This window comes from Bos indicus x Bos taurus, chromosome 11, assembly GCF_003369695.1.
Source record: "Bos indicus x Bos taurus breed Angus x Brahman F1 hybrid chromosome 11, Bos_hybrid_MaternalHap_v2.0, whole genome shotgun sequence".
Taxonomy (NCBI): domain Eukaryota; kingdom Metazoa; phylum Chordata; class Mammalia; order Artiodactyla; family Bovidae; genus Bos; species Bos indicus x Bos taurus.
In genome coordinates this window covers 97,089,928-97,116,872 of record NC_040086.1, presented here as the reverse complement: position 1 = coordinate 97,116,872, position 26,945 = coordinate 97,089,928, and the positions used below count along the sequence as shown (strand labels likewise).

Sequence of the window (26,945 nt, the reverse complement as noted above, 5' to 3'; positions counted from 1 at the left end):
TGCCGCAATTCTCTGTGTCCTGCCCCCGAGTGGCAACAGCACTAACTCTGCCCCTCCCCGAGGGCACTGCTCCTGTATGTCATTCATGTTCTAGTAATCTCTTATCTGAGTGCCCATACCTTCTTCACGTCTGTCTGGCACAGCAACTGTTGGCTAAAGGAATGCACATGACTTTAAAAAACTGAGCAATATTCATTGGAAAACACATTTAATTTCAAAGTAAACAAAAATGTTTATACACTAAAGTACTTAATTAGTGAAACAATTATTATCCGCGTAACAAGCTGAAAAATACAGCGACTTGATACAAGACTGAGGTAACAAAATACTTCACCAAAAATCTAAAGAATCCCACAGAGGGCTGATGTTCAGTGGTTACTGCGGGTGAGACAATTCACAAGAATTAGGGAAAGTCCTTACACAACTGCATGCAAGAGGGGTCTGCTGGAAAAAAAAGACAGCTCGGGAGAGTGCAACAGATTGAACAAGAAATGAATTGAAATGTAAAAATTGATTTTCAACTTATTTGGAGGAATATGTAAGAAATTGAAAACTACTCTCTATGCAACATTTTGAATGCTAAGTGAAAAACCATGCATTTTGGCACAAAATTTATTGAAGATTTTACCACACTAAATTAATCACTATTGTTACTGAATGGTCACAGTCATTCAGAAACGGATAAAGAGATGAGTGATTACAGAACTCACAGGTGCTCCATCGTTGCTGCTGCGAGCAGGGGCTGGGGGCTGCCCGTGGCGCACGCACATTTGCGCAGCACCAGCGGTGAGGTGGTCCGCGGGACAAGTTCTCGACACCCAAGGGAAAGCAGCTCTCGCTCAAGCTGTACTTGTATTTAACATTGAAATTAAAACCAAAGAACTTCTGAAGTAAATACTGTAAGCGTTCTGATGTGACTCTCTCGTTCCACCTCGGAATCCTCACTGTGTCCAGCCATAGCTCTGTGCCTGGCTGTCCTGTGCCAACCCGCCACTCGGACAGTAACTGGACTCGCAAATTGAAGACTATTCAATCTGTTGAGCCTTTCGAAGCCTTTCTGGAGGAATCCACACAGGCTCTACCCAGTGCTGGGTGGGGGTTGGGGGGGGGGTGGGGAGCCAGGATCTTACTGGGAGAGAGGAAATGGAGTGGTGAGGACTATTTGTTCGTTGAGAGGTCAGCTCCATGAGGGCAGGGCTTAGGTTTATCTTGTTCTCGGGCACTTCGATCCTAGGGAAGAGTCTGGCACACAGGAAGCACTCACTAGAGATGATAATTGATGGACAAATGGGTGGCTTTACACAGAGGGTCTGTTATTTCAAAAGGACTCTTGTAGTTTTTTTTTTTTTTCTCTTTAAAACGTGAAATTACCCAACATGTCAGAATGATGTGGGACTGATTAAAGTGATTTACCAAGTCACAATAGGTAAGTCAGGCTGTGTTTTCAGCACTGTTCACCTGATTCTCAGCATCAGTAATGTGGGTCCAGAACTCTAGACTCTCCACCTGTGGAATGAAAGCAGAGCTTGCTTGTAAGGGCTTCCTGCTTCGTGAACCATCTTCCACCTGTCAAATGGCATCCTAAAAGACGCACTTCTTGGGCTTGGAAGGTGGGAGGAAGACAATGAAAGAAATACTGGCCACACTGGTAAGGAAAAAAAAAAAAACTTTATAAATTCAGTTGGCAAGAGAGAGTGGGCTCTTTCATAAGCAGAACCCCTTCAATGCCTTCTGTTCAGGGTCCACAGGGGACTGGGTGACGAACTGGCTTCTCCAGGGAAGGGAGGCAGGCCGCACTGTCCCACTGGGCACACTCAGATCAAAATTTCTACAGCTTTCCACCAAATCTGTCCTCCACAAACTTTCAGTTGTCAGAATGCACTTGGTTGACCTTGAGTTACAGAATGCGTTTGACGGAGAGGAGTAAAAATTACTCCTGGGGAGAGGTGAGTGAGCCGTTTGCATGGCAACATGATGATACTAGCCATCTACTCCATGGTTCGTAGACAGCACTCTAGAACTTTCATTCAGGGGTGCCATGATTTCTTTGCTTAAAAAAAAAGATGCAACATATGCATGCAAGAGACACCACCTTCAGTGTTTTCACAGACACTTGTGCACAATGGTGAGTCAGAGAGCAAGACCCAGGAATGCTTGCTTCCAGGGTGAGAACCCACCTGGGGACTTTCCCCTTTGGGGTTTGTGCCTAGCCCTACCTCTGGCCTGGCTTGCTAAGACTGGTGGCGTGAAGGACAAACCAATGTTAGGAAGATAGCAAGCGTGGCCCTGAGCCCCTGCTGGGAGAGCCAGGAGCCTTATAGCTTCATCCGCAGGACTCTTCTGGTAAGTTCAAGGTTCTTACCAGTTCTATGGAGAGTCCAAGCCAAGAATGTTTCCAGGAGGGGACATGGGATCAATTTCAACTAGTGAGAAGACTAGACACTTTGATAAGAACTGCAATTGTGCTATTTCAAAATTGAGCTCAGAAGAAAACATTTGTGAAAGATAAAGAAAATCTGGAAAGGGCAGGGAATGATCTGATTTAGTGGAGCCTGAAATTTAAAGGTTTTTGGATTGGCTTCTATGATATCTCATGATGGAAAAACCAGGACAGTTTGAGGAGTACAGAAACTCAAGGAAAGTAGTTCAAACTTTAGACTTTAAAAAAAAATTAGCAGGTAGAATCAGAGACAATCGGTTAAAGCATTAACACTGCATGGTTCTGGTGAGAGGTGTTGGGGTGTCTGGTGTGTTCATTCAGACTCCAGATGCTAGTTTGAGTAGTTGTTGGTATGAATTAGGTGCATGCATCTGACCCCAGCTGTGGGAGGATGTGCGAAACACTGATGGACAAGGTTTGATGGCTTCAACTTCCCCATTGGGTGTTTCTCCCACCACCAAAGTATTCTAGACCTTGTTCCAAAGGAAGTTAGTTACTGAGCACAGTAAGGTGCCATCACAAAATAAGACCCCGATGACAATCACTTTCCTCACTAATTCATCTGAATTTTCGGTAAAGTGGTCACCTTTTGATCAAAATACAGGGGTGGGTTCTTTGGCAGTTTTTAAATCAACCTATTACATTTAGTGGTTAAGGTGTTGTTTTGAAGCATCTTGCCCAGAAACTCTTTTAAGAGTAGTTTGCTGTCTGATCAGTGTGAGCTCTGAAACCACGAGACTGACAAGGACCCAAAAATCCAGTCTCTTTCAAAAAATCATTCAGGTTTCCTTCTCAGAATCAGGACACCCAGATTAGAAAAAAGAGAGAGGGAAAGAGGAGGAGGAAGAGGAGAGGGGAGAGGGCAGAAAAGGGCTGAGGGGAGAAGCTACAGTGATAAAGCTACCATAAATAAAGCTAATCTTTGTTCATGACTTTAAATAAAAATGTATTTGTGCAAAGTAAGTCACTTAAAAACATGACAAGGAGTGATAGGTGAAGGATGTTGTTCACCTGAAGAGCTCTCAGCCAAAACCAGAGCTCTGACTGTCTGCTCCCCGGGCTTTGTTCTCTCGTCACCATGGTCATCAACTGTTGTGCCCTTGGACTTGGATGATGGAGAATTTGCTGGTGACTGTGTCTGGGGGCAAGAATGGGGGAGCTTAAGGCCTCAGTGTCACTCAGGCTCCCCAGTGTAATCAGGAATCCCAGAGGCCCCGCCCTGGCAGTGGAGGCAGAGAGATGAGGAGGGGGGCAGCGAAAGCCTGGCCCTGTGGGGAGAGGTTGGTGCAGAGTAGCTTCTGTGCAGCGGGTCAGGTCACCGCGCACAGCTGGCTTCGAGAAGCTGGCAGAAAGCGGCTCCCATGCTGGCACAGGGCAGGGTGGGGGGAGGGGGGAGGAGCAAGTGGGGGTGGGGGGGCGCCTTCAGACCCTGCGGGAGGGGGCTGGGAGGAAGCAAGCAGGCCAGCGGCTGGCCCAGTCCATGGTTCCGAAGCCGGGTCCTATCTCAGAAGAGCCGACCGCAACAAGGCCTGGGAGGGCCTGCGGGCCCAGGGAGCAGGCCTTCCGGATGAATAGCACCCATAGGAACAGAAAACAAGACACAATTTAAGGCATTGTTTGTTTACAGTAAAAGAATGCGAGGAACCCTTAACACAGGAGGAAACTGGGCTCTCACTCTGACCTTCCTCGGTGGATGAGTCTATCGCTTAAGGTGAAAGCAGGGCCTCAGAGAGAATGAAGTGTGTGATGTCACGAGTCTTGTGCCAAAATGCATGCTTCTCGGATAGTCCACGCTCGCTCGCTTGCACGCACACAGACACGGCACGCACACGCAGAGGACGCTTCGGGTATACAAAATCTGAGGCAGCCCTGTGGGCAAGCGACCCCACGCGCTGGGGTGAAAAGAGCCAGTCCCCAGCCTGTCTTGTCCCTCTGGCCCTCACATGGGGGTCGCCGTCCACTCTTTGTGCAGGAGAAAGCCCTGGGGACCCAACGTGGGCCGGGTGCTCTCTGGTCGCAGCAGCAGCTGGTGGACAGACATGGGCCCAGGCTGGGCAGGCGGGCAGGCAGGGTGTACAGTCTGCGGACCGATCAAGGCCCTGCGAGGTGGTGCTGCAGAATGAGGGGCATGAGGATGGCTGGGGATCGGCAGGTGGACCCCACACCGGCAGAGCCCTCCGGACTGTGAGGCCGTGTCCCCTCAAGCCCAGGTCTGAGTCTCCCAGCACCCCGCCAGCGGCCTGTGCCCCGATGTGCGCTTGGCCACCAGTCCCAGGCTGGGCTCCCAGAGGCCTCCGAAGTCACGCCAAGTCCTGCAGAGACTTATTCAAATGACATAAGGTTTGCAGGTACCTAGAAGAGAAAGCTCAGTCTCTTGTCAAAGTTCCGACCTTTTGGAAGGGGCTGGGGCTGGGGGGTGGTGGAGGGGTCCCTAAGGGAAGGGTTCAGGCCTCTCCTAGTCAGTCTGTGAATGAGTGGGTGGGGATGGGGAGAGGACACAGCAATAGTAACAGCCACCATATGTTAAGGGGCCACCATGTGCCAGGAAGGGCTCTGAGAACCCCATCAGTATTGTGTCCTGTGTCCTCACAACAACCCCAGGAGGCAAGTACTGGAATTATTCCCATTATAAAGATGAGGAAACTGAGGCTTAAGGAGGTGAAGGACACAGCGGGTGAGTGACAGGGCTGTGACATCACCACCCACGCTCTCAACCACTATCCTTGGGTCAAAGCACAAGTGCATTTGCAGGAGGAGGTGACTGAGCCTGTAGGGTAAGCCCATGCCTCTGGAGAGAAGAGGGATGGTTAGCGGATGGTAGGAGTTGGCAAGTAGAAGCACAAGCAGAAGGAGGAAGTTTGGGGATGTCAGGAACCCCAAGACCTTCCCATGCTGTGTCCCCAGGACCAGATCCCAGCTCCCTTTACTGGGGGACCCTCAGCCCCAAGATCACGGTGCTTCTCCTTCCCTTCAAAGCTGCTGACATGCCCCCAGCCCCAGGCCTCCTCCCCAGCATGGCCGTGGGGTTCCAGGAAATTTGATGAGAAGCAATTTCATCAGAAACAAATCCATCTTGGTGTCAATTTGGTCAAAATGATGAATTGGAAAAAATGCATCTCCTTGCACCAGGAGACAGTTAAAAGAATGGTCGTGGCAGCACTGTTCAAAATAGCAAGAAGCAGGAAATCCTTCTTGGGATCACGGACAGGAGAAGTGATAAGAAATTACAAACAAACGAATCACAGCTACACACTGACACAGAGGAATCCTAGGATCATACAGTAGGAGAAAAGCAAGTCACAGAAGAAGCTATGCAGTAATAGCTCTGTGAAGAATCCGCCTTGCAATGCAGGGGACATGGGTTCAATCCCTGGCCGGGGCACTAAGATCTCACAGGCTTTGGGGCAGCTAAGCCTGTGTGCTGCAACTACTGAGCCACGCAACACAACTAGAGTCTGTGCGCGGCAACGAAAGATCCCGCCTGCTGCAACTAAGACCTGACACAGCCAAATAAACACATGAATCAATGAATGAATAATGAACATTAAAAAAAATTAAAAGTGCGCCCCAGATAACGCATAAAGCAATCAAATACGAGTGCCAATGCTTTACAGCAACAGTAAACAAACAAATCAGGAATGCGGTTATGGGGTGCAAGTGGGTGGGAGAGAGAGAACTTGGAAGACCCCCCTGGGATGGAGGTGTTCTGAGGCCTGGGAAGTCTTGCCATTAGGCTGGGTCGGGGCACATGGTTATTTGCTTTATCGCTGTGGTTTACACCTTATATACATGCCATCAGTAAGTTTAAGCGTACTCGCTATTGGGCTTCCCCAGTGGCTCAGCGATAAAGAATCCACCTGCAATGCAGGAGACGTGGATGAGGGTTTGATCCCTGGGTCAGGAAGATCGCCTGGAGGAGGGCATGGTAACCCAATCCAGTATTCTTGCCTGGAGAATCCCGTGGACAGAGGAGCCTGGCTGGCTACAGTCCATAGGGTTACAAAGAGTTGGACACGACTGAAGTGACTTAGCACACACACGCACGAACGCACATATTCCCTATTATCACAGACGATTTTAAGAAATGCAATTCCACAAAAAAGTCATTCAGGCACTGAGAGTTTCAACGGGAGAAGATGCATTTCTGTATCACCTTTCTCTGCAGCCCCTTCGCGTGCCATCGCAGGCAGGTATTGTGGCTTGTTTCAGTAATCCCCTGCTGTGGAATATTTAGATGTTGCCATTTTTATTACATACAGCAGACAGCAGGAATATTTGGTTGCAAGTAAATTAGAGATAAAAAGTATTAAAAAATAGAAGACCTTCTCCCTTAGGTCTAAAAACTGGACAAAAATACTTCAATGTTGCAAAACCTTGCTGCGGGAAGACAGCACTTGCCAGACATGGTTTGCAATCCATTTGTCCTTCACACAAAACACCTCCCCTGCTAAGTGGGTTTGACCCAGGTCCCAGCTACCTGCTGCGGGGCTGCTGCCTCCCTCAGGCTGCCCCCCAGCCCCCAGATCAGGACACAGGCTCTTGTTCAGGGCAACCATCCCGCTCCTGACTGCCCATCTCCTCAGAGCCACGACTGTCTTTGTGGGGCAGACACAGAGGAAGGGCCTGCCTCTCTCTCCGCCCCACCGACTGTGGGGCCCACTTCAGGGCTTCAGTTCTTGTCACTCCTTGGGGCCACCTGGGTACAGGTGAGCTCCAGGCGCCGTGCCCTCAGAGCCAAGGAGGGGCCCTGCAGGCACTGTGTAACCAGAGCAGAGGGGGGCAGGAGGCTCTTCCTCTCCTAAGGGGACCTGAGGTGGCACTTTGTTTATCACCTTGAGGTGACTGTCAACCCAGGACCCTGGTCTCCTCATCACGGGGACGGGCAGTTACATTTGCTTAATGTGAAAAACATGCTCTAGAAACCTCAAAAGTGTAGTCTCCTGTATGCTCTTTCACTAACGTTACGTGCACCACCATGCATAGGATAAATATGCATGTGTGTTTTAATACAAATGAGATCATCCTGACATGCATTTTTACACTTAAGCTTTCTCACATGTGACTTGCAGCAGCTTTTAGGTAATCACACACACATCAGGGGCTGCACAGTAGGGACATACTGAGGGTCAGCAAGGTTTCCAGTGGCTTTTCTTTCTCTCTTTCTATTAAGGACAATGCTGCAGTGAACACTCTGACCACAAGCCTGTGTGTGTATGTGTGAGCATGTGCCCAGGGACAAATTCCTAGCAAGTGAGTGCTGCTGCTGCTACGGCGCTTTAGTCGTGTCCAACTCCAAGCGACCCCATAGACGGCAGCCCACCAGGCTCCCCCGTCCCTGGGAATCTCCAGGCAAGAACACTGGAGTGGGTTGCCATTTCCTTCTCCAATGCATGAAAGTGAAAAGTGAAAGTGAAGTCGCTCAGTCGTGTCAAACGCAATTTATCTTGAGTTTCCCTGTGGGGCCTCAAGTTTATCCCTGTGTCAGTCTTGCCCTCCTGTTTTAGTTTGTCGAGGACTTTCTGCTAATTCTACCGTCGAGCTTCTTATCATGTCTAATTTGATCAGCTTGTCATACATTTCCACATCTATGTTACAGATGAAAATACTGAATGAGCCCACACTGAACACAGAATCACGGGACATGCCACTAGAGACCTCCCTCTGCTTCGTGAGAACCACCCTGGGGGCTGAGAAGTCTGTGACTGAGCTGCGACCAGCACCACGGAAGCCCTGGCCCTCCTGGCCCCACACGTCTGGTGTGGCCTCCGCACCACCATCCTCCTCCTCAAAGCTGCCTCCCTCTAGTCCAGCTCCGATGCTGGCTCTCTAGACAGAGGAGAGGGACCAAGCTCCTCCACCGCCACCCTCTTCCAGCTCATCCTGGGGAACAGGTCAGGGAAGTTCAGGGCCGGGAGCATTGGTTCTGGTCCCAGAGGCCCACACGCTGCCTGGGCTGGTGTGAGGGTTGGGTGGCCACCTCTCTCACAAGCCTGGACAGTGGAGTCTCTGCTTCCAGGCCTCTAGCTCGATGGCAGGAGGCTGAGCAAGTCAGGGGCCCTGGGGATGCCTGTGGTGGAAGAGCTCAGGGGTGGCAGGTCTAGACTGTGCTGTCAGGCAGGAGGGGGTGAGACCTCACTCACCAGGGGGCCCTAAACCAGGGTCAACCACTTTGTGAGCCTCAGTGACCTCAGCATAAAACGGGGACAATTCGGGAACCTACCCCACAGGGATGCTGGGAGGATTCGGCCAATTCCTACACATAAAGCATCTCGCCTCAAGCCTGGTCCTGGGAGCGGTGGCATCGGGGTGGGAGCGAGCCTCAAGCCAGGGCCTGGCAAACCAGCAGTCCCATTGGTTCAAATATGCCAAGGAGTGGGGAGCCCCACTCACCAACAGCCATGGCTGGCTCTCAACAAGTTAGCTATTATCCTTATTCCTAAGGGCTGTGGGGGGCAGGGAGACCCTTTGGTCAGGTTGGAGGATGCCCAAAAATCAACTTTCAGGGGGATGACCTCAATAGATGCTGTAGCCTGAGCCATGGGGCAGTACCCCACCTGTCACCTGTCTCTGATGGGATGTTTCTGTGGTGTTTCCTTTAGTAGCAAAGACATGGGAGACAGGTTCAAAGTTCTAGTCTGAAGCTGGGCTTAGTTGTAAGCCAGATGGGGGGTGCCCTGTCTCATGGGGAAAAGCTGATCAAAAGAGAGTCCCTGGGAGCCTCGCTGATAGTCTCTGGGGGAAGGAGGAAGGTGTGTTTTCTGTGGACCCTTGCCCGAGGGTGGGAGAGGGTATTTCAGGTGACAAGCAGGACTTTGGTGACTTTACCTGAGGCCTGTTGCTTTTACATGCATCATCCAAATGCTTGTGCCACAGGATTGCATGGAACCGGGAGCCAGTCTGGAACTTGTAAACATTGCCTGGTGGTGGAAAGGCCACTGGTTGAGAGGAAGGTCACATGGGAGGGTCTGCCCATGGTGTGAAGATAAGCGGGAACCTGGGTGACTGCCTTGGGGAAGGTCAGGAGCAGCCAAGGTCGGGGCGCGTGGATCAGGAGGCTTCTGTGCCCCTCCCGCCCCCATCTCTCTCAACCATTTTCCCCGCCATGGTGTCTTGGGCTCTGGGGAAGCCCGTGGATCCTTCTCAGAATAATGTGTCAAATGCATAAGATAAAACAGACTCCTCCAGCTTCAAAGTCACTGCCTTATCCAGCACGATGCTATTTATTCCAAGACCCCAAAGCCACAGCTCCAGGGGAGATGGGCCCCAGCAGCCACAGGTGAAAAGGATTCCTGCAGCCACTTGCCATGCGCACTGCTCATTGGACACACCCACCACGGTCTAAGCAGCTTTTAGGGACTAATGGGACCCTGTGAACATCAGTACCTAACGTGAAGGGAAAGCAGCAGCCTCAAAAGTTCCTACTTTTGTGCATTTCAAAACGCACATTTAGCCCCAGAAGGAACAAGGCAGAGAGAGGCTACAGGCACCAGCTCTGGCCTGCCACCTACCTTTGTCGGGGTTATTCAGCTGGAATATGTCCGGGTGCTCAGGGTCGTCGGGCAGCTGCACCATCCAGCCCACGACGGAGACCTTCTTACCAGGTGTGGATTTATACTGCAGGGGAACAACAGCATAGCTGGGAGGCCCGTGCCTTCCACTCCCCTAGGAAGGCCCACCTGGGCCAGGCAAGCTTCCCTCCCATCCCCACCACCTTTCCCCACCTTCCCCCCACACCCCTTGCAGTTCACACTACATGAAGGCCCAGCACAGGGAGTTCTTTCATGGAACGTACATGTTTTCTGTCTGTGCCCCGCAAGGACTTGGCTCCGTAGTACAGGAGGGTGGATCCTGAGAGTATGACCCAGTACCTGGTCCATGAAGACAGCTAGGGAGGAAGGGGAGGCAGAGTGACAATGTCGCAAGTGGCAGGGGTGGAGTCCCCAGGCTGCCTGATTAGAGACGCAGGCACATGGGCGGAAGGGTGGCCCCTTCTTCTGAGCGGGGCCAGTGTAGGCCTCCTCTTTTCCCTGCCCTCCACCCCTCGGTGCCACGCCTCCAGGGCCCCGAGCAGCCAGCGAGACTCCTCAGCAGATCGTCAGCCCCAGCCCTGCCTCCCCTCCCTGGCTCCTTTCCTCCCAGAGCCCTTCCTTTTCCCACCATGTTTAGTGCCAAGGCATAACTTCTGTGAGTTTGGGTGACCTGAACCCAAGAACGTCCTGGGGAAAAATGGACAAGTGGAAACCACAGCGTGGAAGAACTGGAACGTCTGTGATGGGCACTCTTGGCTGAGGGTGAATGGCAGCACCTCGAAAGCATTTATGGCTAGAAGGGGTGATGCCCAGCAGGGCCAAACTGCTGGTGTAGCTTTTGTTTCTCTAGGCATAAGGCCTGGAATCCCCGGTTTGGGGCTCCACTCATTGGTTTGGAAAAGCCAGTTCTGCAAAAGCGAAGCAAATATCCCATCGCGGAAAGACAGAGGTTCAGCAGACTGCCCTGCATCACAGCCTGGGGGGCTCCTCTTCACACTGGTAGGGGCCGGGGTGCTGCGTTGTCTCAGATGATGAAAGCAGTGGCTTTCAGACCTTTTTGACGACACCCCCGCCAGGTGTGTACGACACACAAGCATGGTGTTGTGTGTTGACCAAAAGAAGCTTCATGAAACCATACTCGTCTTTATTATGTGTAAGAAACTCCAACATTTTCCAGTCTATTCTGTTCAAAACTATGGGTCAGGACCCCCTGGACTGCCTTCATCGCTTTACCAGTGGGCCAACCAGCATTTGGGACAACAGTGCTTTTAGGATATTGTCTCGCTTTGGCTTCAGGATGACTGGGGCCTGGATGTAGGTACACAAGGGTGGCAAGCAGGTCTGTACAGCAGACCAGGTACAGGGCCTCACGTTGCAGGGTGCTGCGTGACACTGAGTCCAGGGGCAGAGAGTGGCCCAGGGCTGGGGTGAAGATGCTTCTCCTCATCCGAGAACTGCCTGGAACCCGAAAATGGGGAGCTTTTAGACCGGACCCCAGACTACGGGCCTGGCATCTTCACACTGGGCATCAGTGGGAGGGGGCATCTCCAAGTGGCCTCATGGGCAGTGGATGAAGGCAAACAGCAACCAGAGACGGAGAGGGAGGCCAGAGTGGACACTGGCAGACGAAGCCTGGAGACTCAGCTCACAGGCAGGTTTGTGGGCAGCCAGTCATGGGTGTCCCAAAGAATGAAAAAAGAGGCCTTTGCAAGGGGCTGAGGGGTCATGGAGCCAGGGGTCTCTGGGTTTGGCACCTGGCGGCTAGTGCTGGAGCCTGAGAGGCCTCTTGATCCCTGGTCCCTGTCCTTCCCACCACATGTTTCATGATGGTGCTGAGCGGGGAGGGGATCTGCACTTCCCAGGCCGTGCTGACCATCTCAGGCACAGCATCCACCCTGACTCCCGGGGCCTCCAGGCTTCCACCTGCCCTCAAGATAATCACACGGCAACGTCCACTGCCTGCTCGCTCTGTGCAGGGCCACACACGTGACCTTCCTGCCCAGTCCTCCAGGAGGTAGGGACTATTTTATTCCAATTTACAGATGTGGAAACTGAGGCCCTGCCCACCCTGTGGCGTAGCCAGGGCTGGGACCCTGGTTGGCCTGTCTCTGGAACCCACGCCCTCCCTCCCCTCTGCACTCACCGCGGGCTTCCGTCCCTCCTTGAGCAGAGTTTTCCTTCTCAGAGGCCCCTCCATGGTAGGGGCCGCCGCAGAGCTCCCCAGTGTACAGATACATGGACCGGTGGGGCTGGGCAGTGGGGGGAGAACATGGGTCAGACATCACCCAGAGGAGCTGGGGTGCACCCTCTCACCCATGGGGCCAACAGGCCCCCCACTGCCAGGTCCAGGATGCCACCACAGACTGAGAACTCAACAGGGCTGGGCCAGGCCCGGGAGGGAGGGCTCTGTGGCCACAGAGAGCCTGAAGGAAGATGGCTCTGGGCTTGCCCACAGCTCGGAACGTGCCTCGCCCTTGTCTTTCTGAGCGCTGAGCAGCTCTAGGCTTGGGGACCACGCTCGCTCCCTGTAACCCAGCTCCTAGCGTCACCCACACCGCATCCTGCTTCCTCTCCCGCTGCGGATCTTGGGACCGTGCAGCACCCGCTCCTCCTTGTGTTGGCAGGAGCTTGGGAGGAGCAGTGAGGAAGTAGGAGGGAAGGGGATGGGGGGACCCCAAACCCCATGCCCCGCACCTTTGCCTCAGGACGCCTCTCTCCCCCCTCTGCCATGGGGATTAGGGCGCCACCTGCAGGTGAGGAGGGCCAGTGCGGCGCCGGTCCAGGCCTCCCTCCGAAGCCCTGGCTTCGGCTCCCTGGCTCCCTGGATGGCACCTCCTTCAACGCCCCACCGAAGCCAAGCTGCTATCCCTCGGCATCCCAGAATCACTGATCTCATGCCCTAAATATGCAGGACTGCCCAGCTCAGCCACCCCACCCCCCACCTTACAGCAGAACTTGGTCATCCTTTGAGCAACTTCCCGACCCTCTCCTCTGGCCTCCCTGCGTCCACTCTTGACTTCCATGCGCTCTGCACACCGCAGCCAGGATGACCTGGGTCCTGCCACTCCCTTCCCTCTCCATCCCTCACCCCTTCCATCCCCCTCCCTCATGCAACCCCTCCAGAGCCTCTGCGACCACTCTCCTCACCGCCTGCTGGACCTGGCTCTGGTCCACCTCTCTGGCCTCACCCGGCGCCCTCTCCCGTCTCTCACTTCTTACAACCTGCACTCTCCTTCACTCCTGGAACCACCCTGCTCCTCCTGCCTCCTGGCCCCATGGACTATCCTTAGGCTGTGGGTCTTCTTACCCCAACGCCTCCCTTCCCTTTATCTGGCTAGTTCCTATCACTCTTCCAGTCTTTTCTCCAGGTTAGCCTCCTCTCTGGACCAGCGGCACCCATGATTTTCTATTCCATTTCTGTCTCAGCCCCATGGACCGAGGCAGAGGCTGTATCCGTCTCGTCGGCAGCCTTGAACACAGCGCCTGGCGCCCAGCAAGCGCCCTGGAACTACTTGTCAAGTACATGATCAGATGAGTAAATGAGTACCTGTAGACGCAGCTCCGGGTTCTGGGAGAATTCCGGACTGGAACGCGCCAGTTGGGCCCCAGCGTGGCATAGAGACGTCCCCTGCTTCAGAGGAAAGGAGCTGAGTTTTAGCAACAGCCTGGGAAAACGAGTCCCTCCGGAAGAGGCGAGGGCATCTCAGACCGTGTGGTCATGAGCTCCAGAAACCTCAGCCCCAACTCCTCCCCTGGCCTCCTCGTTCACACTGCAACACATCCGGGGTACACCTGGAGCACAACACCCCTGGAGCCTCCATCAGTGCGGGTCCCCAAGTCTCCAGGTAAGTGCTTCCTCAGCCTTAAGTGTTCAGCTTTCTTCCAGTGACAAGGGGATGACTAAAATCTGGGCACACCCCTCATCCCAGTGTGAGGTTGAGAGAAAACACTGAGTGAGTGTGAAAGTCGCTCAGTTGTGCCTGTAAAGTCCCAATATTCCATGGTCAATCCAATTAAATGTGTACACTTATGGACACAGAACTGTGGGCTGTCCTGCGTGTTGGTCCAGGGCAGAGGGGGCGGGGCATGTATCTACCAGCATCAGTATCTACCAGGTGCTACTGAATTCCTCCGTTGAAAAGCAGAGACATTACTTGGCCAACAAAGGTCCATCTAGTCAAGGCTATGGTTTTTCCAGTAGTCATGTATGGATGTGAGAATTGGACTGTGAAGAAAGCTGAGCGCCGAAGAATTGATGCTTTTGAACTGTGGTATTGGAGAAGACTCTTGAGAGTCCCTTGGACTGCAAGGAGATCCAACCAGTCCATTCTGAAGGAGATCAGCCCTGGGATTTCTTTGGAAGGAATGATGCTAAAGCTGAAACTCCAGTACTTTGGCCACCTCATGCAAAGAGTTGACTCATTGGAAAAGACTCTGATGCTGGGAGGGATTGGGGGCAGGAGGAGAAGGGGACGACAGAGGATGAGATGGCTGGATGGCATCACCGACTCGATGGACGTGAGTTTGAGTGAACTCCAGGAGTTGGTGATGGACAGGGAGGCCTGGCGTGCTGTGATTCATGGGGTCACAAGGAGTCAGACACGACTGAGCGACTGAACTGAACTGAACTGAACTTCCATCGGACAGGCTCCTTGCTGGCCCCAGACGGTCCCCAGCAAACCTGCTCTGTGATCCGTTTCAGGGTCTAAGACTTGGTGCTCCAGAACCCTCCGTGGGCTCCCATCTGGCCTCTTTCTCACCCATAGTTCCCCTGCAGTGAGCCTTTCCAGGGGAAGGTGTAGCGTCCAGGGCAGGTAGGGAGCTGAACCTATTTGGGGGTCAGGCTTCCATCTCTCTCTCTTTGCCCTTTCCTCTCTTAGCAGAATGACTTCCTGTGTCTACCTGGTTCTCAGTCTTCTCCTGACCTCTGCAGGGGTCTGCTGCTGCTGCTGTTTAGTTGCTAAGTTGTGCCTGACTCTGTGACCCTGTGGACTGCAGCCCACCAGGGTCCTCTGTCCATGGGATTTTCCAGCCAAGAATATTGGAGTGGTTGCCATTCCCTTCTCCAGGCGATCTTCCCAACCCAGAGATTGATCCCCCATTTCCTGCTTGGCAGGTAGGTTCTTTACCAACTGAGCTATGAGGGAAGCCCAATAGGTAACTCCTATCTTATTTAAACTGTTTCACTAATAGTCTGTCCCTGGGCTATAGCCCTCCATTGGCCAAACAATGATGCAACTCAATTTATAAAGCCAGACAAGGTCCACACTCTCTTTTCAACTATTCCCTCTATTGTCCACTGCCAGTCCCAGGTTCCTGCACGTTGCCCTGTGGCATTGGACACCTGGGTGGTATGGGGACGTCCTCATTCATCACCGCAGGTGCATCACACCATCTCTGAGCTCAGGTTCCTCTTAGGGGTGGCTGCATTGCTCCCTGCCCCTCCATCCTCTGCTCAAGAAGGAACAGTTCTTGACGACAATCTTGGGTTTGCTTTCCAGAGGCCCAAGCTCAAGGTTGGTGGGAGCCTGATGGTCATCCAGGTCGACTGCCCTGGGACCCTGTCCTTCTCGTCCGTCAGCCACTCCTCTGTAGGTGACAAAGAGCTGCAGCACGTGCTCGGTCCCCCAAGTCCTCAAGCGTAATGAGTCTCAGCCCTTTCCCCAGCCAACCCTCATGATATGATGGTTGCAGGCCCACCCCGCCCCCACCGTGCACTCAGAGGCCCTGGCACCTTCAACCCCTGGCCCACAGGCCAGAGTGCCTCCTCTCTTTCTTCACAACTGGGTGTGACACCATGGCATGTCACAGCCCTGTGCTTGAGCAGGCAGCGCAGGGGCTTAGAGACTGCCTCCGGGCTTGCCTCTCTCCCAGCCATGGCCAGGATTCCTTATGAGGCAGGGCAGGGTCTGACAGTGAACTTTTCTGCAGCAACACTCCTGGGCCCAGAGGATGCCCCCTGGTTTGATGTGCATTGCTGCTCTGAGCTCTAATCTCTCTGGAGTTGAGGATGGAGCCTCCCTTTGCAGAGCTGGATCCTCTGGCCCCTTCTTCTCCACATTTCTTCTCATGAATCTTTGCTCCTGGCATCCCAGGAAATGTATGACGACAGTGGACTGTTCCAAGACAGGGCCATGTGGTGGTGGGCGCTGCCGCCTCTTCTCCTCTTTTGTGAGACAATCCATGGCTGGAAGGACTGACTATTGATAGAGGGCTTTAAAGACTTCTGTCCTCCCATGGATGGAGGAGCCCAAGGCTACATTCCATGGAGTCACAAAGAGTTGGACACGTCTGAGCAACTTCACTTTTCTTTCTACTTTAAGACCTGCATCTTCCAACCAGTTTAGCCTTCTAAGCAGTCTTTCCTCCTGTTCCTCCTGAAGGAGTGAGGTGACCCAGAGTGCAGTGGACTGGTGGGATGTGCAGGGATGCCGGGGGTCACTGGGGCAGCTCGTGGGAGAGTCACTAGTGAGTGACCACTGCTATGCATCAGGCCATTGATTATCTCAGGGGAGCTTTGTTTTAGCATCGCCGAACGGGGTCCTGAGGCTCAGTTATGTGAAAACACTGAACTGAGGCACATTCAAAGCCAGGGTTTGAACCCAGGTCTGACCAACTCTCCAGGCTCCTTCCACACTTTTCAGGGTGGGAGCCAGGCTGAGCTGTCACCTTTGGAGGAGTTTGCCAGGAGGACTGGGTCGTGTTTGGAGCCAGCATCCTGTGGGTGGCTCCCTGGCCTTCTGTTCTCAGAGGCACCCTTCTTGCAGGTTTCTGCCACAGCACACGGTGAACGGGCTCTGTCAGTGTCTGAGAGGCGGGATGACCACAGATTCTTAGACCCTGGGTCTCCTGGGGTGGGGCCACCTGCCAGGTCCATTGACCCCCCGACAGTCTTCTCCTGGTGGTTTGGGCTGCCTGGCACTTAAGAGCAGCTGCCATCGATCACCTGCTTACCATGAGATGGCTGAGTGCTCTCTCACCCTGCTCCTCCCAGTTCCGTGGGGGGAGAGGGCACTGTTCTCACCCTGTCTTAGATGAGGAAACGGGCTCCAGGAGGGGTAGCCACCTACTGGCCTGTCATTAGGGATGGGGACACATGTGCTCACAAAGGGAGGATGTCTTTCCCACAGGAAGCCGAGTGCCCCTGTCAGTCAAGCTGCTCCAAGTCGGGGGGTTGGGGGGGCGGGGGTCAGAGCCCACTCTGCCTGGAGCCTGGGAAATGACCCTGGCCTTGAAGGGCAGTGGAATGGTGACTTTTTGCCAAGGCCAGCTTTTAGGAGACTAGAGGCAGGGTGGTGGCTGGCCTTTCCGCCCAAGGCAAGCCTTGCCAGGCTGGAGGAGGGCTGTGACAGGTGGGTTGGCTCTGGCTAGGCCTAGTACAGAAGAGCCAGGATCTTCAGCCACTGGAACCAGACCATCTGATCACATCCCTGCTCTGAGAATGTTATTTGAATGTTCAGGACCAGAAAATGCAAAACCAGTGGGCAGAGGTATTTAGTGAACTCCAGAAATCATGGGACTCTCCAACTGACACAGGGAGCTCCCAACTCTAGAATCACAGACACCTTTTCCAGCAGCACGCTGGGAACAAGTGGCTGAACAGAATGCATCTCAGGAAGGCCATTCTACGGGCCCCTCTTGGGGACAGATCTTGGTGGGGTGGAGGCCTGCAGTTGGCCACCTTCCTCATGGGAAGTTTGGTTGGGGGAAGATGTGGGCTCACAACCAAGCAGAACCTCAGTTCCAAAGGGTGTTCAAGAAGATGACAATGAAGAGGAGGAGGATAAAGATGATGGGATGATGGTGATGATGGGATGATGAGTACCAGATGCTAAGCAGTCCTGGGTCATTATCCTGTTTTATCACAGCACTGAGGGGCAGGCACTGTTCTTATCCCGCCTTATAGATAAGGAGTCTGAAGCTTAGAGAGGTGGAGTAACTTGCCCAAGGTCACAACACTGGGAAGAGAAAGATGGGAGGTGCCAATGAGGTGGAAGCAGCCAGGGGCCTGTCTGGACCAAGAGTATCCTGAGAATTCAGAGCGGCCAAGACAGGTCTGAAAGGCAGCTTTCCCTCAACACACACTAGGTGTTAGGTATCTCAGGGGTTAGATTTCATAAAGCTCTGAGTCCCTGTTGCTGGTCCAGGAATGGGTAGCAGGGAGGAGCCTTGGATAATAATCACATTGAGGCCTCAGTAATCTTGTCTTAGCAGAAGTAGCACACCGCCTCCCCCGTTCTTCTATCTTACATACAGAGACCCTGGTCAGGTGTCCTGTGGAAGGGTCCACACGATGCTGTCCATCAGCAGTGTCCACCTGCACCAGCAAACCCTTGCCCACTGGGCCAGAGCTTGGCCCTGGCCACTTCCTAATGACTCATCCTCATCTGCAGGCAGGAAGCTGCCTCCCTGAGTCTGCACAGCCATGCTAAGGACCACACATGTCCCCCGGCTAACAGCCCCCTGGAGGGAATCTGCAGCAGGCTCTCTGCTCTGCAGGCTTTCTGCAACTCTCATCAAGCAGAGATGCTGAGCCCCGACACACAGGCACCATGAGATACCTCGTGCTCCCTTGATGATGGTCACAGTGTTCCCGGGCCCCTGGGGTTTTCTTTCCACGAGGAGGCACTAACCGAGCTTGGGCAAACCAGCTAAAGCCCACCACTGCCTCCCTGCCCTTCCCTGCATGCCTCCTCCATCAGCTGCTGAGCCCCAGAGACCCAGCACCAGTACACAGGCCACGCAGCCATGGCCACCCCTGCCCTTCCTGAGCCCGTGCCAGCCTGAGGAGGGGGCTCCAGCCTAGGAGACCATGAACGCCCATCAGCAGCTCCCAGACGGGCAGGGGAGGCCCGGGTGGGCTGGCATCCCCAGCAGCTCTTCAGCCCCCTCCCCATGCTCGGTCCAGCCCCGACCCCGGTGTCGGGGGCTCACAAGGTCACCCACTTGTTGTCCAGGCTGAGTCCTCTGGGACTCCCTTCCAGTAGTTTTTGTTAAAGGACTTTTGCTGCCTGGTAGTCAAATTCTTCTCTAGGCAGTGTCCCTGATCCACTGAGTGGGTCCCTAGGAGCTGTATTTGTACTGGATGCTTAAGTAAGGGGACAGAACAACCCCTGATCCAAGCCAGGTCAATCAGGTTTAACTCTGGCAATGAGGAATCAGATAGGAGAGGCTGACAGTCAGGCTCTGCAGCTCAGTGAAGCTCTAACATGTAAATTTGGAAGCTAAGAGGCATCATCCCTAATGTGATCTGAGAGGTCTAGAAATCTGGGCTGCAGACACAGCGGAGAGCACAGTAGATATGCACAGAGAAGAGTAACTTGAGATGGAAGGAGGGGCCTGCCCACCTTGCAGGTCCCGACCCTGAGGGACTTTAGGTGCTGGACACAGAGGTCGTGGGCAGAGATTTCTCAGCTACCTGGGAAGCCGTGGCAGCTAGCTGGCAGGGCCCAAGGACAGGGTCAATCAAAAGGTCAGGGGCTGTGCCCACTCTTCTCTCCCAGAGGAGCCTGAGCTCCTGGGTGGAGACTTGCTTGCCAGACTTCAGTGCCTGATGCTGAGAGCAAGGCAAGCGATGGCACCTTTGGGGGGAACCAAAAGCAGAAGCTTGGCGCATCACCCAGCTGGGCTTCCACCCAAGGCAGAGCAGCAGAATGGAGGCACAGAGCGGGATGGGCCTGGGAAACCAGACTGAGGGGTGGGCAGGTGAGGGACACGAGCCTCGGGGTGGGGCTCCTGGGCCTCAGCCACAGGGGGATGGGGTGGGGTGGGGGTGGGGCAGCGAGGCCCTTGGTGAGAGTCATCCTGAAACATCACCCTTATGCTTGCACTTCAGTCGAAGTGAACCCCTCGCCTCCAGGATCACCCCCCAGAACCTTGCCTCCCTTTCCCAACACATGGCAGTTTGGGGCCCAAGAGGCACCCCTGAACCCTGGCCCATCCCAGGGCATCTGCCAGAGTCCCCTAACCTTCTCCAGGAGGGAGAGGACTGTTTTCAAAGGCTCTACCTTGGGAGTGGCAGGCCTGGGGCTCTGCTGCCATGATTCCATTTTCCTGGGACCTCCCAGAGGATGCTGGGAGATTTCAGAGGCTAAAGAGAGTACAGAGGCTAGAGAGAGGCAGAATCTGTATTATCGAATCTCCTCTACACCCCAGAGCACCTGTGGGCCCAAGTGTCGACAGCTCCCTCTTACAAGTGCCTTCCCCACAGTTTGGTCACCCTAGAGGCTGGCAGGCATGTGGACACCTGCCTTCACTGCAGTTCATCCATCCCAGGATGACTGAACTGCCACGTGGGGGACTCTCTCTTCACCCTACCCAGTCTTAGACTCCAGGATCGCTTGCTTGCTGACAAGAGGTTCCTACCGAGTGAAGTTCATACACATCCCAAAGTAAGTTCCCTGACGGAGCAACTGCACCTACATGCCCAGATCTTCCTGTGAGCATCCTCCCTGTAGAGTTGGGGGAATCCAAGTTTCAGAGAGGTTGAGAGACATGCCCAGGGTCACCGAGAGCGCAAGCAGCCCTGACCTCAGCCTCCCCCTCCCCCAACACGGCTGACAACATCCAGAAGCCACCATGACCTCCCCCTGCAGAGGCACACCCAGAACTCCAGAGACCAGGTTCATCGCAGGCCCTACTGCTCCTGCAGAGACTCAGGGATGCTCAGCATCGCTGGGCCACCTCTCCTCCCAGGACATGGCTCAGGCCTCGCAGCCTCCTCAGGTCCCTCGACCCCCGCCCTCGAGGGCCCACTCTAGTCCTTTTCACTTGGTGTCCTTGGGCTTCTGCTGAACCATCATCTCTACAGAAGTCACCCCTGAACCCGCCGTCTGACTCGATTCCCCCTGCTAGACTTTGCCATCATGTCCTCTTCCCGACCTTCTGTGCACTTGGCGTATCGACCAAATCTGTCTCCCACCCTGGCCGTGAGCTCTGACCAGCCCCCTGCTGCAGCCTCCCCCTCCCCTAGAAGGCAGGGTTTGGGAGGGCGGGGCGGAGGTTTGTGGGGCCGGGGCGGGGTTTGGGCGGGCGGGCGGGGTGGGGCGGGGTTTGGGAGGGAGGCCGGGGCGGGGTTTGGGCGGGCGGGCGGGGTGGGGCGGGGTTTGGGAGGGAGGCCGGGGCGGGGTTTGGGCGGGCGGGGTGGGGCAGGGTTTGGGAGGGAGGCCGGGGCGGGGTTTGGGAGGGAGGCCGGGGCGGGGTTTGGGAGGGAGGCCGGGGCGGGGTTTGGGAGGGAGGCCGGGGCGGGGTTTGGGAGGGAGGCCCGGGCGGGGGCGAGGGGCGGTGCACTTTCTTCACCTGCTCCCTTTCCCTCTCCCTCCAGAGGGGGCTTCTTCCAAGGGCCCCTCTGCCTCCCAGGCTTTCCACCACCCGTATTTTGGCCAGTTCGTCCCGTGAGAAGGCTCTTCCTCACAGGCTAGAGGAGACAGGAGGCTGAGTATTTCGTAATGAACTTTGTGACGCGCTTTCCTATTTTACCCCTTAAAAGGTGACCCATAAGCCTTTCTGATCATGTCCTGTTTTAAAAAAGTTAAATGTTACTTTTTCCTGGGTGAAAGAGAAACATTTACCACTTGTAGAAAATTTGGAGACTACAGAAAAAGAAAATAAAAGAAACTCACTCAATAACTCTAGAAGCAGAGATAACCAAGATGAATGATCCCATGCACTTTCTCTCTCTCTCTCTCTCACACACACACACACACACACACACACACACGTGTTCATCCCTGTCATCCACTCTGCTTTCTCTAAAAGCCTCACTTAAAATGTTTAACTCCTGGGCTGATACTCTTGTTCTACTCAGGCACAAAGAAGCAGCTGTTACCCCTTCCGGACAGGCCTGCCTAACAATCCCACTCTCCTTCCCCTTCGTGAGGATCCTGAGGTTGGCTCGAGGCCAGCCTGGGGCAATGTCCACAGCCCCTACGTTTCAATTCATCATGGAGTTTCAATTTATCAAGGACTTGCTGCGCTGAAAATGCCTTCCAGGGCCGCCCCCTCCCTCCTTGGGAAGGCAGAGGTGATGCGGGGCTCTCTCGCCTTTGTCCCACTCCCAGGATGCCTGAGGTGAGAGAACAGCAGGTCTGGGACATAAGCTGGGTCCCACGCTTGCCCCCTCCCCAGTGACTCTCTGGCCTCTGGTTCCCTGGAGCTCCCTGAGCCAGGACCACCACTCTGTCCTCATTCTGGGCCCTGACGATAGGGGAGGGTCTTTGGGGGTCTCTGAGGGCTAAGAAATGACCCACACCACCCAGGGTCTGACCACTTCCGGGCTCTCATTTCTTCCCATCCCTCCCCAGCACCCAAGCCTGTGACTCGCTGAGGCTGAGCTGGATGAGGGACAGGAGGTGAGCGGAGCTCGGAAGTGACCCTTGAACCCCCATTCCACAGGCCCAGCAGGAACAGGACCCATTGGCCACACCTGGCCCACTCCCACAGAGAGCAGCCCAGAGGGTCCCCAGGATACTGGGGGCTCCAACACGCCTGCTCTTTAAGACTGGCCACTTCAGTCCAAGCTCTGGACTGCAGAGGATCGCCCAAGGGCGCCTTGGGGCCCCGAGGCTGAAATATCCAGGAGTGTGACCCAACCCGGAGAGACACTCACAAAATGGGCCACATGACCACCCCCTTAGCCAGACAATAAGAACCATCCTGCCTGTCCGTTCACATGGCCTCCAGGCTGACTGATATGGCCTCAGACCAATGGAGGGGTATGTACTGGTGGTGGGGGGGTGGTCACTGGCCTGGGCCTCCCTGCCACGCATCCTCCCATCTGCTTCCATGTGTCTCCCTAGCCAAGGCCAAGTTTGTCACTAGGGTTGGGGGACTGGTGGGCAAGTGAGTTGAAGGTTGTACCCTGTAAGTTTCAGGGCTGTGGGGCAAGGTGCCTCCCCTCCAGCCCCTGCCTTGCCTCTGGGGACTGGAGAACTAGGACCTCTTCCCCTGTGGCCCAGCCCTCTCCTGCACCCTTGTCTCTGGTTCCGAGGTCACTATCTCCTCACGCAGGTATAAGGATGCAGGGAGAGCGCATTCTTACAGCGTCTGCCGAGAACAGCAGGCGGGGGTCCAGGAGGGGAGGCTCTGTGGGTGCACCTGCTGGCCTCTGGGCCCAGGAAGAGTGAGGTCTGGTTCCTGGGGAAGAGGGAATCCGCTCCCCTTCAATGAGCAGGAGCAAAGTGGCATGGGGGAGGCCAGGGTGGAGGGGGGTCTGGTGGGTTGGGCTCCAGGTAGGCAGAGCCCAGGGGAACTTGTGGTCACTGCACTGTGAGAGAAAGAGCAATGTTTTGCAAAGATTTCGAAGGTGAGGTAAAGCTTCTCCAACTCTCCCGTGGGGTCTTTAAGAAAGTCTCGAATGTTCACATGCTTTTGAGGGAGTGGACTCTTTCTGGGGGACATGAGAAGAGGCCAGTGCAGGACAGCAGTGGAGGCTGGAGGCTGGGCCACGGGGGTTGGGGGGGTACCTGGTGTCTGGATCATCAGGGTCACCTTGAATCTCTAAAGCAGGTGGTCTCCTGTTCCCCTCAGGAAGGAGGGGCTGGACTGAGAGCGGGGTCCCAAGTAGATGAGAAATGGGGGTGGGGTGCTGTTCTGAGGGCCCTGGAGGCAGGCTGAGCATCTGCACAGCGGGCTGCGTGGGTGACAGTGCTTGCCAGGGAGCTCTCCAAAATGACCTATTAGAGACACTCAGATGCAGAGTCAATCCACCGCTAAGCTCTAAGTTGAATCTACCGCTAAATCCCAAGTGGAAGAGAAAGAAGCGAAACACCAAAGCGTGTGGAGTTCCCCTCTGAGTGGAACACGGCACTATGTCCCTGAGGCAGGAATTCTCTCACCCCCTTCCTCCCTGGCAGCTCCCATCTCAGTCGTGGGGGCTCAGCAGGAACCGTGTCCGCCACCCTCAGAGACTAGTGAGGTGTCTGGCAGGGAGCACCTGCTTAACACACAGCTTTGAATGAATGAGTGAGCGAAGGAAAGAACAGATGAGTGAATGAGTGAGCGAATGGAGGAGTGAATGAAGGAATGAATGAAGGAATGGAGGAGTGAATGAATGAACAGATGAATGGATGAGTAAATAAAGGGATGAATGAGTGAACGGGTAAATGACCGAAGGGATGAATGAGCCATGAGCAGGTCCAGGTCTGGGTGCTATTCAGGATAACTGTCGCCTCGTTGGCTTGTGTGTGGTTGGGGAGACGCTGGGTTGCCCCAGGAGTCCCCTGACTGGGGCTGAGAAGAGTCAAACTTCCGCCAGTCAGATCTGATGTCTGCCTGCTATCTGTCTGGCTCTCGCCCCGCCGCTGGGGTGGGCAGAGAGAGGGCAGCGGGCCCACAGAGAGGGGGCCTATGCTCCCCAAATCAGAGCCCAGCAAATGTCCCTCCAGGAGGCCTGGGGAGGGACAGAAAGAGGAGCTCCTCCCCCAACCCAGCCACCCACCTAGGGTATCACCAGGACAGACAGACAGGCTGACTGACGTGGGGCCAGTCCCTGCAGTGTCACAGAGGCTCTGGATGAGGCATGGTGATGACCAGGTGGGTCCTGCAGTTGGGGGAGGTGGACGTGGGTCAGCTCTGCCCCGCAGGGGCGGGTGAGGCAGGACCACGCCACCTGTCTGCGCCTTGCTGTCCACAGATATGAAACGGGGACATCTTACAGCTAACCCCCGTGCCGGAGGGCTTGAGGACTGGGAGAGACCAAGACAGCGCCTGGCACATGGGGAGCACTCAACAAAGCTCACTGTCCCCGTATCCCATCCCTCTGCCCTGTGCCCCTGCCCTGCGCCAGTGGGCTGCACCTCCTCTCTGACCATTTATGATTGTGGGGGCTGAGCACCATGGGAGGGGCGTGGGTGTGGCTGTGTATAACTGAGGGTGTGCCTGTGTGTGCCTGTCTGTGCATGTGGACCCCTGTGTACACAGGCTAGAGGAGGGGCTACTTTCCAGGACGATGCAAGCATACCTCTGTGTCACTGGATGCCCCCCGCTCTCCCAAGAACTTGAGTCCCCACAATGCCCGTCACCATCGGCGGTGCCAAGGTTGCAGGAGCTCCCTGTTCCCAGGGTCCCTGTCTTCCCAGAGCCCACCTGGTGCATGGCACAGAGAAAGTGCCAGCATGTAGAGGAGGGAGGCACAGGGAGGACTTCCTGGGGTGGACGGACTGGCTGCAGGGAACCTTGGGCAGAGTCCCCTTGGCTCACCAGCGCCCAGGAGGGTGGGTATCAGCCCGTGGCCAGAGGGGTGCAATGCTCTCAGACCCCACCAGGCGGAGCCACATGTCCATCTCCAGACCCATTTGTCAGGCTTCTGCTTTCGAGAACCCACATCTCAGACGGTATCTGTGCTCGGAGGTCTCCTTGGCAGCTCGGCCTGAGGGAGAGGCTCCTGGGACAACTCTGGACCCGAGGATGAGGGGTCCTGCCAGAGCAAGGGGCGGGACCCACCACCCCACGCCCATCCTGTTTGGGCAGCCTCCCTGCCCCTGGGCTGCGCTGACCTATGGAGCCATGGGGCAGCCCCCGACAGGCTGGGTGAGGAGGGTGGGGCTGGTCTCCAGCTCCCTGGGCCCCCCCTGAGCGACTCCCCTGGGAGGGAGGCCCAGCCCAGGCCACACTCACCTTTCCAGCCCTGAAGACATCTCTTCACTAAACTCTGAGCTCTCACTACTGCCTGGAAAAGGAACATAGATCAGTGAGCGGGGCGGCCTCGCAGGAGTGGGGCCACTAGAGCGGCCTGTTCTCCGCCGGGCCCAGGCCCCAAGCTGCACGAACATGCTGGAGGGACACCGCCTGACCCCGGGGGTGTCAGTGTGGCTTGGGCTCTGCTCTGCTGCTGCTCTGACACTCGGCCCACCCTGTCCCACGGTTCCCAGGTGGGCCCTCCTCTCCCTTCCCTGCCCGCTCAGCGCTGCGGCTGCCCACACACCAGTCCCCTGGGATCAGGACCCTTAGGACTCTGTCTTCCACAGGCTCCACCCCTGCCCTCCAGGGGCCAGATGACAACTTCTCCCTCCAAAGGTCAGGGCTGGACTAAATGCGGGCCACGGAGCAGCTACCTAGCACTGGACAGAGGCCCCCACGGAGCACCCTTTCAGAGCCCGGGGCAGTGTGCACACAGAGGACTCAGCTTTCCCCTGGCCTGCACCCCGAGGCTGACTGGGACTCACCAAGGCCCAGCTTCAGCCACAAGGAAGCAGAGAGATGTTCCTTGGAGGCGCCTGGGTTCTGCCCTCTCTGCCTGGGCTGCCTTGCTGGCACCACAGCCGGGCAGTGCGAGTGGGGAGAAAGAGGGGGAGGTCCCAGGCCCCTTGGCAGTTCCAGGACACAAGGACCAGTTCAGTCTCAAGCAGGGCACAGGCACACAGGGCAGCGAGCTCCCAGGCTCCAGCTCCAAACAGAAAAACCTCTGAGTGTTCGGAGTGGAGAAGCTGAGAGCCGCAGCGCCTGGGGATCTCCCGCCTGGATGCCGGACAGCACAGCGTCTGACTTGGTTTCTGTCTCAGGAATAGCAAGGCTTGGGCTCAGGCACAGCTCAGAAAGTTTCCTGGATGTAAAAGAGCTGTTCTACTGCTCAGCCCAATGCTCTCGGGCCGGCATTTCCCACGCAGGTTCAGAACCCCACCCCATGGGATTCTCCAAGGAGGAGGGTTCCGGCCCAGACAGTGTGGGAACCTTCGGGCTCAGCTGCCTCCTGGGAGACCCACGATGCCCATCAGTATGGTCCAGTTTCTGGGAAGAGACCTACTGCCCTGGTTTAATCCAGCCTTTCCCCAACTCACAGACCCTGAACTCTTCTCCCCAGGCGCACCTAGGAAGCCTGGGCTACACTGTCCCGAGCTGGCAGAAACCCCTGGCCGGGTCCAAGGAGAGGATCTCCTCCCTGGACGGACAGCAGACACAGGCCTTGCTTGTCACATGCTTTCTAGGAAGTGGGAGCCAGGTGCCCCCTCGCGGCGACGCTGCCTCAGAGACTGGCCCCG

General features: G+C 55.4%; 1 protein-coding gene across 13 annotated transcripts in view; it reads right to left on the bottom strand.

The window, feature by feature from the left end:
• Positions 1-191: 191 nt before the first annotated feature.
• The window catches only part of RALGPS1 (Ral GEF with PH domain and SH3 binding motif 1), a 302,934-nt gene continuing 276,180 nt past the window's right edge, over positions 192-26,945 (bottom strand). For 6 of the 13 annotated variants that reach the window (XM_027556297.1, XM_027556300.1, XM_027556298.1 and 3 more), the window contains exons 15-21: positions 25,585-25,636; positions 13,517-13,600; positions 12,113-12,218; positions 10,233-10,325; positions 9,949-10,054; positions 9,266-9,357; positions 192-1,506 (exon numbers count right to left, since the gene is read on the bottom strand). In XM_027556297.1, the coding sequence (XP_027412098.1) occupies positions 1,432-1,506; positions 9,266-9,357; positions 9,949-10,054; positions 10,233-10,325; positions 12,113-12,218; positions 13,517-13,600; positions 25,585-25,636 (608 nt within the window). In that variant the 3' untranslated portion in view covers positions 192-1,431. Of the gene's footprint in view, positions 4,793-9,265; positions 9,358-9,948; positions 10,055-10,232; positions 10,326-12,112; positions 12,219-13,516; positions 13,601-25,584; positions 25,637-26,945 lie in introns of all 13 variants that reach the window. The other 7 variants (XM_027556304.1, XM_027556305.1, XM_027556303.1 and 4 more) reach the window with 7 other exon arrangements.